Source organism: Chinchilla lanigera, unplaced genomic scaffold (assembly GCF_000276665.1).
Source record: "Chinchilla lanigera isolate Chin_1 unplaced genomic scaffold, ChiLan1.0 scaffold00007, whole genome shotgun sequence".
Classification (NCBI taxonomy): Eukaryota; Metazoa; Chordata; class Mammalia; order Rodentia; family Chinchillidae; genus Chinchilla; species Chinchilla lanigera.
The window spans coordinates 29,190,125-29,201,104 of NW_004955408.1; the positions used below are offsets into that span (position 1 = coordinate 29,190,125).

The 10,980-nt window shown below is 35.7% G+C and overlaps 1 protein-coding gene across 5 annotated transcripts in view; it reads right to left on the minus strand.

The window, feature by feature from the left end:
- The window catches only part of Uimc1 (ubiquitin interaction motif containing 1), a 120,445-nt gene that overhangs the window by 35,752 nt on the left and 73,713 nt on the right, over nucleotides 1-10,980 (minus strand). For 3 of the 5 annotated variants that reach the window (XM_013509672.1, XM_013509668.1, XM_013509674.1), the window contains 2 exons: nucleotides 8,482-8,532; nucleotides 6,527-6,630 (listed from right to left, as the gene is read on the minus strand). In XM_013509672.1, the coding sequence (XP_013365126.1) occupies nucleotides 6,527-6,630; nucleotides 8,482-8,532 (155 nt within the window). The remainder of the gene's footprint in view (nucleotides 1-6,526; nucleotides 6,631-8,481; nucleotides 8,533-10,980) is intronic. The other 2 variants (XM_005376406.2, XM_013509677.1) reach the window with 1 other exon arrangement.

Here is a 10,980-nt window from a genome sequence, read left to right on the forward strand (position 1 = left end):
CTTGATAATCTCCTACCTCTTTTGTCTGTAACTCACTATTATTTGTCTATTTGTTTTCCTGAGAAACTATTTTGTAGACAATAATATGTAAAACGATAACCATTGATAATATCCTACCATTTTGTCTGTAATTTGCTAAGTCCCCCCTATTATTGTTATCCTTCTTTTATTCTTTAAAATAAAAAAAAAAATAAAAATAAAAGTAACCTGCACAAAGTCACAAACAAGTAAGTGGCAAAGTTGAAATACAAATCAGGGACTATCTGGATCCAAAACATGAAGACAGTGATCTCCACCACACTGCAAAGCATGGTCCTCATCACAAAAGTGCTGTATCTGTTGTGCCTCACACTTTTGTTCTCAACAGCATCTTAAAGATACTTCCTCAATCACGTGCACATGCATACACACACACACACGCTGATCACTCAAAGAGCTCTAAGTCAAAAGGAATACAAGTAGGATTTAACTTAAGAAACTAGGTCTGTGCTTAGACCAGAAAAGACATAACACCTCTTTTGTTTTGTGATTTTTTTAAAAAATTAAAAACAGAAACTAAGGCCCAAATATTTAAAAACCCAAAGAAATCTCATTAGTTAAGACAATAATTCTACTGAAGTCACTTTATTTTTTTATTTTTTATTTTTTGGTCTTTTTGAGACAGGGTCTTGCTATGCAGTCCATGCTGGCCTTGAGCTCACTTTGTAGCCAAGGCTGGTCTCGAATTCACAACGCTCCTTCTGCGTCAGCCTCTCGAGTATTGGGATTACAGGCATGCGCCACCACACCCATCTGAAGTCACTCTTAAACTTAGTGTTTCATAATTATTATTTCTCTTACAGCTGCTAATGCCTCTCAGAGGCAGCTGTATTTTACCTGTACAGGTCGGTCAGTCAGAGCCAAGAACTCTGCAGTGATTAATTCAACAGTATGCATGAACACTGCAGCACTACTGCCTAACACTTGCTTCAAAGGACAGCATGTCCTATGCAATTAATGTGAAACTTCTCTACACAGATATTATTTCATTTAAGAGCAAAGAGCATATAGACTGTCAACATACCTTTCTACAGTGGGAGAAAAGATTCTCTCCTGGTACAAGAACAAAACAGGACTAAAACTACAATGGGTAGATATTTCTAAGTCAATTAGGTTTTGTTTGTTTTGGTCCATAAGTATAGGCCATCCCTAAAATCTACCACTTGTAAGTGTGATGCAGCAGAGAGGCAAACTGGCCACAGAAATAACAAGTCAAACAGTTTCTACAATCACCGCAATATAGCCTCTTTCCAACACATTTGCTTTCTTCTAAAAACACATACTCTTAAATGGGGAAAAATAAGACTGGTTGAGTTCTTATATCATACCAGACTCTGCCAAGCACTTTCCATATCCATCCTTCATGACAAACCAACTGGACAGAAGTATCACTAGCTTTGGTGTTACAGAAGGGGAAATTGAGGCTTGGGAAGGCAAACTAACCTGCTGACCACAAAGTTAAAAAGTAAACAATCTAGACTCAAACCTGGGCTTGCTTCACATCACAATTTTCAGTATTTTCATTCTACCAAGAAAGACAATCCTCCCTTCCACTTGTTTCTGTAAGCTGACCTTGTAGGTACTGGGAGACTATCTGGCTTTACTCTTCTCTAGGAGGTGAAGAATTAATAAGTCTGGAAGTTCTAGGTGATATTATTCCAAGCTCAGTTTCTCCCAAATCTAGGCCCTCCTTGTGCATAAATCTTATATGAAAAAGTTATCTTGTGTATGCAAAGCTGTTTGAGCAGAGGGGAGGAAATCAATATACTGTACCCCAAAACTGCAAGCAGTCCTGAGGTTAATGAAAGTTACTGGTGACTGATTAGTTACTTTGTGTCTTATTTTTCTCATTGCTGGGACAAAATACCCAACACCCAAAGTTAGAGGAGGAAAGGTTTATTTCAGCTCACAGTTTGTAGAGGTTTCAGTCCATAATTGGCTGACTCCAAGGCAGGGTGGATGGCAGAGGGGCATCGCAGAGGCCAAACAGTTCATGAGAGGGAGAAGACAGCAAAAGCAAGCAAAAAACAAGCAACAAGCTTCTTTCCATCCCTTATATCTTATAAGGGAGGTAGCACTCATACCCTCAATCCTAGCATTGTACCATGAATCAATCCCACCATCACACACTCTAGATTCACTCTATGAAAAGCCCCATCTCTGACTGCTTGAGGATTTGGGGAGATATCTAAATACAAACCGTAATGTTTGGCATTCTAAAGTTCACTAAGCACAGAGGTATTATATAACAAGAATGTCACTGGTGCTCACAAAAGCACTATACTCCTCTGTATTCATCACCAGCTCTATAAAATATAGAATGTACCTGAAACTGTTAATATATTCAGGTAGTAGTCTGTTACTTTCTTATTATGAATATGAGACTACTGCCAACCACATTCATAAGGCAACCCAGAAAGTTTCTTAATTATCTTAAAAATATTTTCCCCAACACCATTAAAAAGGTCTATTTCAATATTAACTTCTACGGAGGAACCTCAAGGGGGGAAACACAAGCAAAACATCTTTTATTAGGACTACATAGTCAGGATACTGGTCTATGCAGAGCTGCTTTTTGTTTTAAAATACTATACAGTGACTCTTCAGAAGTGATACTTGGACAGTGGATCTCAAATTACTTAACCACTTAACAGTGTAACCTGAGCATCACTCGGGCAGCACATTTGTTTACATACTGACTATCCTAAGCACCACTTAGGCAGATGTCATTTCAGACATTCAGTTCTTGTTTGTGGTGGACATACCTGTATGTTTGTTTATATCAAGCATTTTTTGCATACTTTTTTATTTAGAATGTTGCAGTATTTGCCTTTGATATTTGTTTCTAGCAAAATCTAATAAATTCTGATTATTTTCTTTTACTAATTCATGCTTATTTTATTTGTGAAAAATAATCTATAATTTTGTGCTACAATCTATAAACACTCTTACGTTAAGTACAATATATATATATATAATTCTTATACTTCTCCAAAACTCTGACATTTTTTTGTAATACAAAATGGACACATTTGGGTCATGGATACTGAACAGGAAGGAATTACCAAAAGATCTGCAAAAGAGAAAACTGAAAAGGGGAGAAATGTTAGCATACCAGAGAGGAAAAGTCTGTGTTATGAAATGGAATGACAAAAAAGACGTTTTTCTTATTGCCAACTATTCATAATACAGAAATGATAGAACTTGAAAGAAAAAATGAAACTAAAAGAATTTCAATAGTGAGCAATGACTGTAGTAATTCCATGGATGGTGTTGACAGAGTTGACAGACATCTAACAAGCTATCAAATAGTGAGGAAAAATATATTTATGCACTTTCTGGACCAAACAATATGAAGCTCACTTTTCATTCAAAACAAGGGGGTTCAAAAAGTCATTTACAATTTATATTAGGTCTAATAGACCAAATAATTGAAAAATATGGGATAGCAAAACATCAACCAGGACATCCATCATTGATGGCATCACCATCAGGTTCTGTGGGGAGACATTTTATTGAAATTATACCACCCACAGAACAAAAGAAATGGCCAACACAGCAGTGTAAAATGTGCTGTTCAAAGAAAGACAATGATACAAAAAGAATTCAAAAAGAGACTACATACTACTGTCTACACTGTAATGCTATGTTGTATGTTGAATGTATAAAATATACCATACATAAAAATTACTGGGAATCTTGCATGATACCACTACACCAGCGGTGCTGTTACACAAAAATTATTCAATAAATTTGGTAAAATTCTCATTTTTATATTTCCTGTTATCTTATAGAAATTAATGAAAAAATATGCAATTTTTGGTCACCTTCTATTTAATCATTGAACTGGTAAGTGGCTACAGGATTGGCCTTTACCTTCTGGCCTCAAAAGAAACCTCACCATAAGAAACAAACCCTATGAAAATAGTACCATGTCTTAAGAACTGTCAAACCCTCTAGCCTGCCTCTATCCAGTTTATATGTAGCTTATACATTTGTTTAGAACTTAACATGGACTCACACTATTAACTTAAAAACTTACTGGTTAAACTCACTGCTTAACTGAGTAACTTTCATGAACTCTTCCGAAGATAGAATCCAACTAACAATCTGAAAACCTAACTAAGGGAAATTTTCAGCTATGGTATTGAAAAAAACATTATTTCAAAGAAAAAACAAAACTTACTGCTGTGGGAAATCAAAACAAGAGGGACTACAGTTCTGCCATGAATATTCTACATAACTCCATGATTACCATGATTAATAACCTAATCTTACTAAATAGCCACAATATGTATAAAGCAGTAAAATAACTGTTTCTACATGCTTATTGCTACTTGTGCTAAATCTCTACTATATGTTTTATATTCTTTACCTAATTTAATCTTCAAAGCAACCCAGTAAAATAAGTAATTTTGCTCCATTTTACATATCAAGAGCTGAAATTTGGGCTAGGGATATAGCTCAGCAGCAGAAGCGCCTGCCTGGCAAGCATAAGGTCCTGAGTTCAACCCCTGGTACCAGAAAAAAAAAAAAGACCAAGAGCTGAAATTCAAAAGAGTCCTCATTCATGATGCTCTAATGCCCAAGCAATCTACCATAACATTTATCAGACCACATTATAATTATCTGTCTATGGAGCCGGGTGTGGTGGTGCACACCTGTAATCCCAGCACTCGGGAGGCTGACGCAGGAGAATTGTTGCAAGTTCAAGGACAACCTGGGCTACAAAGTGAGCTCAAAGCCAGCCTGAACTGCATAGTGAGACCCTGTCTCAAAAAGACCAAAAAAAATTTAAAAATTTCTATTTATGTGTTTCTCCTCCCTTTATAGAACCTTGTGAGGGCAAGAACTGTGTTATCTTGGCATTCTAAAACAATGGTTAGCATAAAGTATACAAATTATAAACATCTGCCTAATAAATGGATAAAACAATTAATGTGTCCAACATTACAAAGTAGAGGACTGGGATTCAAAGCCATGTCTTTTAATTCCAATGAGCAAGTATATCACACTATGCCATGCCACCTTTTAAGAAACAAAGTACTGTAAGACAAGTGACCCTCTTCAGACTCCAAAGAGTGAACACCTTTTATGATACTATTTTCATACACATAAAATACTCATTTCTACCTTTCTAATAAATGTCTTATAAGTAGTAAGTAATTATTACTCTAGAACTCAAATATACAATATTTCTAACTTATTTTAATGGAAATTTCTAAGAGTACTTAGAGACATCTACAGTGAACAATGGTGAAAAGAGGACATTCTATGTGAGAAAGGACATATATATATATATATTCCACTTCTTTGATGTGTAGTAGTGCAGACATGTGCACTATAAACTCTAAATAGGGTTCACATTTTTTCACTCAATGAAGAATAATATCCTTTGCAGTCATGGATGGTAATAAATCAGCCTGATTAACTATAAAGCCTTGCGGGGCTTCTTCATATGTTAGAATGGCTATGTTAGTAACATCCTGTTCCCACAATCCCGTCTAGAAGGCTCTGCTTCCTCTCCAGGAAGGGAATGTCATCATCTTTCCTACCACCAAAGGCATCAGGGAATCCTGGTCTGTCTGTTGTGACAGATCAGGTTCCAGGAAATCAAGTGGTGTGCATGACTGATTAAAGTAGAACTTCAACCCAGTGACCTGCAGTGCAGAGACTGAGGAGGGGACCTAACTTCTACTGCAAGAATTGTTTTCAGAAAACCTAAAGTATAAAAAGCAGTAAGAGGATTAAGCTTAAGGTGTTTAGGATAAGACAGTAAACACAAACATACCAAAATCTTATTTCAACGGTAGGGTCTGTTTAAGTAGTAAGTAATCAAGCTGCTTTTCACAACAATAGATCTTAAACAGTTTAAATTCTTTAAGAGAATTTCTGATACTTAAATTGTTCTGTCAGCCTCAACATAAAAATATACACTAGTATTTTAATCAGAAGCATGAACTTCTACCAATCAGTTTTATGGCTGTTGCCAGATATGTGGAGTTAGTTAGGAAAGGTAATGATACAATTTGAGATCTGCCTATTCTAACCTGGCTTTGTATTTCTGGTAACGTTTAGAAATTAGGGCTGAAAATTATGTTTATGTTATATAATGATTTTCCCCAGGATTGTAAACCTTTGTTATCAGTAATTAATGGAAAATGCCTTAGAACTGTGGAAACAAATCTATGTCCAACTCTATTTCTACCATTAGTAGCAGTATGAATTATTACAAACTGTTTCAACATCCTTAGCCTCTGTTTACTGATCTGTAATAGAAATAATAATGCATATAAAAGTACTAAACTAGTAATTCTTAAAATATGCTGAACTGACCTTACCTATAGAAACTTCTCCCTGAGATAAGTATCCCCAAAGCTAAAACCCTATGCCACGTAATTCTTTTCAGCCACAGTCAACATTGCATCAGTGAGAAGATACCACCAGAAAGAAATGACTGAGAAAAATTATAATGGAAAATATTCACCTTCTTATCTCCCATTATTATTTTTACTTCATCCAAATTCTCCAGGTCACCTGAAGAGTCTTCTTTTTCAGGGTCAAAAGTTTCAGGGGAACTTAATTGTGTCTCTGTAATTTAAGAAAATTAAAATATTAATTTTCATTTTGGGTTTTCATAATTTAAAAAGAAACCTATTTTCCCCTAAAGTTGAGAGTCTGATAATGCTATAATGAGAATATAGATCTACTCTGTTTCTTCTTTTTTGTTGTTGGGTTTTTTTTTTGGTGCTGGGAATTGAACTTAGGGCCTCATGCTTACCAGGCAGGTGTTGTGCTGCTGAGCTATATTCCCAGTCCTGTTTCTTCTTAAAGCTCTATAGAGTTCACCATATAATTTCAGCATATAATTTTTTGAGCTTTGACAGATATATACTATTTTTACATGGTACCATTTATACTATGTTACTATCCCCACAATAACAATAAAGAAGAAACAATTTCCAGCAACCCAGAAGTTTCTTCTGAACCCTTCAGTAGTCAATCATATGAATCTACTTTATGTTCCTATAGTTTTACCTTTTCTTTTCTTTTTTTGGAGACAGAGTCTCACATTGTAGTCCAGGCTGGCCTCAAACCCACTATGTAGTCCAGGCTGGCCTCAAACTCACAGCAATCCTTCTGCCTCAGCCTCCCAAGAGCTGGATTAAAGGTGTACACCACCATATCTGGCCAGTTTTGCCTTTTCTATAACGTCATCTCAGTGTATTCACTCTTTTGTGTCCAGATTCTTTTGTTTTATGGACGTCAAAGGCATTCATATTATCACATATTTCTTTTTACTAGTAAGTAGTACTCCACTATAGGGATATATCATAATTTTGTTTACCTGGTCACCAGCTTATCTAGTTGGCTTATTTCCACTATAATTCTAGTTTCAAAGTACATTAATTTGGACAGAAAATAAAAACCTGCCACTGTTAATGCTAAGGTTAAAGGGACGTTCATAGGGAAAACAGAAACTAGGAACAGACATAGGTGTGTATTCTACACAAAGATATGCCATTCTTCAATATATTCTTTTTTTTGAGACAGGGTGTCACTATGTAGCTCAGGCTGGCCTGAACTCTATATAGCTCAGGCCAGCCTCAAACTTGCAGTAATCCTCTTCCCTCAGCCTCCCAAGTACTGGGATTACAGGTGTGTGCCACCATGCCCAGCTTCTTAAATATATTAAGCAGCATCTACTAATTTTCAAATTAATTCAACAAATACTGTATGAATTAAGCATGGTCCAAGCATTGTACTAGCTACTACTAATATGGATATGTAAGATGGAGGTACCCTATAGTCTAGTTTAGGGGCCAGCAAATTATACACAGGTCACAAGCCAAATCCAGCTGTCTGTTTTGTAAATAAAGTACTACTGTAACACAGCCACATTCATTGTGTAAGGCTGCTTTTACCCTAAAATGGCAGAGATGAGTAGTTTCAAGAGACTATGGCACCCAAAGCCTAAACTATTTATTAGTCTTTTATTTAAAAGTTTGAATCACTTCTCAGCCTTTTGGCTAAGATCAGGTGTAGTATCTGTTCTTATCAGTTTAAAAGTTTGAGGAGGGTAGGGTGGAAGGTGGGCAGAAATAAATTTTTAAAAAATTTAAATTTGCTAACCTCTGCTCTAAGGACTCATTCCTTAATAGAATAAAGGAATAATAATTAAATTTCAATTAATAACAAATCTGGAGAAGAAATGTTACAGAACTAATAAATGTTTGTGTTCCTTCCCCAAACTTTGTATGTTGAAATTCTGTGATGGTATTAGGAAGTAGGGTCGTTAAGAGAAATTTGGTCATAAGGATGGGAGGCCTCAAGAATGTAATTCATGCCCTTATAAAAAGGACCCAACAAAACTCATGCCATCTTTCTACCATGTGAGGATGAGAAAAAAGGTGCCATCTATGAATGGAAGTGGGCTCTCACCAGACACTGAATCTGCCGACGCCTTGATCTTGGTTTCCCCAGCCTCCAGAACTGTGAGAAATAAATTTCTGTTGTTTATAAGCCACAGTTTATGGTATGCTGTTATTGAAGCCAAACTAACACAAGAAATTTATCTCAGAAGGCAAACCCCGTAAATTCTGTTATTTGACACTATACCTACTATACCTCTAACTGGTACTTTTGTGCTTCATAAATACAATGAATGGCCAATGCTGGGCAAATAAACCATCAGAAGTTTCTAATGTAGCATCTGAATCATTAAAGAAGAATTAAATATATTCTTCTATTATTAACTGTATTTTAATGTATCACCATTTTTTTTGAAAATGAGATAGAGAAAGATTGATTTCAATTTCATTTCCTGCATGGAAAAAGGTTCAGAGTGCATAATCTTCAAAATCTCTTTTTTTGGGGCTGGGGATTTAGCTCAGCAGCAAAGCACCTGCCTGGCAAATGCAAGGTCATGAGTTCAATTCCTGGTACCGGAAGAAAAACAAAAACAAAAAAGGAAATAAACAAAATCTCTTTTTAAGTTTTCCTAATATTAAGACATTCAGTATGTTCAAAATAAGAGCTGTTCCCTACTTGAATACTGCAATAATAAAACATATTCAGTTGAGTTTTCTGAGCATGTCTGAAATGTCCAACTATAAATACAACTAACAGGGCATTAGCTCCTGAGAAATAAACAATTCTGGGAGCATGCATAACGTGGGCAGACTATGTATATAATTCTACTTCTTCAACTAAGTGAGTAACAATATAAAATGCTATAATTTTGAGTATCATACCTTTGAAACTATCTGAAATATGAGGCAAAAGGAAACAGACTACTACATTCAATTGTGCCTCAACTATTTAGAACAATTTTTTTCCAGAAAATTTAGATGTCTAGCTTCTCATTTATATATTTAAAAGGAACCCTGGGCATTTTGCTTAGCAAAAGGAGCATTAATGTTTTGGAAACTTTTTGCAATCTCATGTACAAGTGGTTAATGTCAGCAAACAGGTGAATTTAATTCACAGGCTAATGACAGCAAGTCATTAACATAAAAACTATCCCAACTTCAGTTATCAAGGGGTGGTTCTTCCCTCTTTCATTTTTTTTTTTTTTTGCAGTACGGGGGATCGAACTCACGACCTTGCGCTTGCCAGGCACGTGCTTATGCCACTGAGCTATATCCCCAGCCCTCCTCCTTCATTAAGTAAGACATTCAAGATCACTGTATTTGCAGATTCCTCCTACAAGACCGAATGACGATGCTATATGATATCATTCTAAACAGGTAGACTAAGTCACATCCCAGGAAGACAGTATAGGTCAGCAGTATATGTCTATAATCCTGCTTCTTCAACAAAGTGAGTACCAATAAAAAATACTATAGTGGTAAATATCAGACCTCTGACACTCTCAGAAATATGAGGCAAAAGGAAACACAGAATACTACCCAGACAGACAGAGGGTAAAGCTTTCTTTCCACAAGACAGCAAAGCATGCTTGAGTGCTCCTGCCAAAACCAGAGCACTTGGTAGTGAGGTCTCTTGGTAAATATTATTAGGCAGTAATCCAAAAACATTTCAAATGAATTAAGGAAGCACTTCAATAAAAACCAACATAATTAAATTTTAAAATAAATGAAGACCTTTATAATAGGTTGCCAAATATTTTAAAATATTTACAGGACTTTCCTAAAATACATATTAACTAAGTCTGAGTTTCTGTGGAAAAAAAACCTGAAATTGAAACCAAAATAAGAAACTCAAGCATCTCTAATCCTGAGAGACTATATGAGTCCTGAACGAAAAGCCAAATATGACTTACAGTAACATTTGTACACCTCTTGCTGTTTAAACAGTACTGGGAAGTTCTTCAATCTCACATAAAAGAAGTTACAGATGAATATAATCAGCACCAGCTTTTAAAATACAAAAAAGCATATCAACTAAAATAAATTCCTTAGAAAGTAGTGGTTTGCAACACAAAATAATTCTTCATATTGTATAATAATTTAACTTAAAGTTAATGTTGGGCTGGGGATTTAGCTCAGTGGCACAGCACCTGCCGGGCAAGTGCAAGGTTGTGAGTTCGATTCCCAGTACTGGCGGGGGGAACCCTTAGTTTTTTTTACAAAATATTTTTACAAAATATTTTGTAAAAATATATATTCTATACATCTAAATCCACCTATACACAATTTTGATTGAGCACCTCTTACACCTTAAAGCAAGGTATATATCTTTTAATTTCTACAGTTAACGAAAAAAATTAAAGTACTTACCTAGGTTAAGTATCTTGTCTAAGATTAAAAATAAATCACAGAACTGTGCACAAAATTCAATTTCTGGAATGTCTACACATAAAAACGCAATGAATGGCAGTGTCAAAACTAACTAGAAGCCAGGTATGGTGGCTCATACCTATAATCCCAGCACTCAAGATGCTGAGGCAGGAGGATAACCACAAGTTCGAGGCCAGCC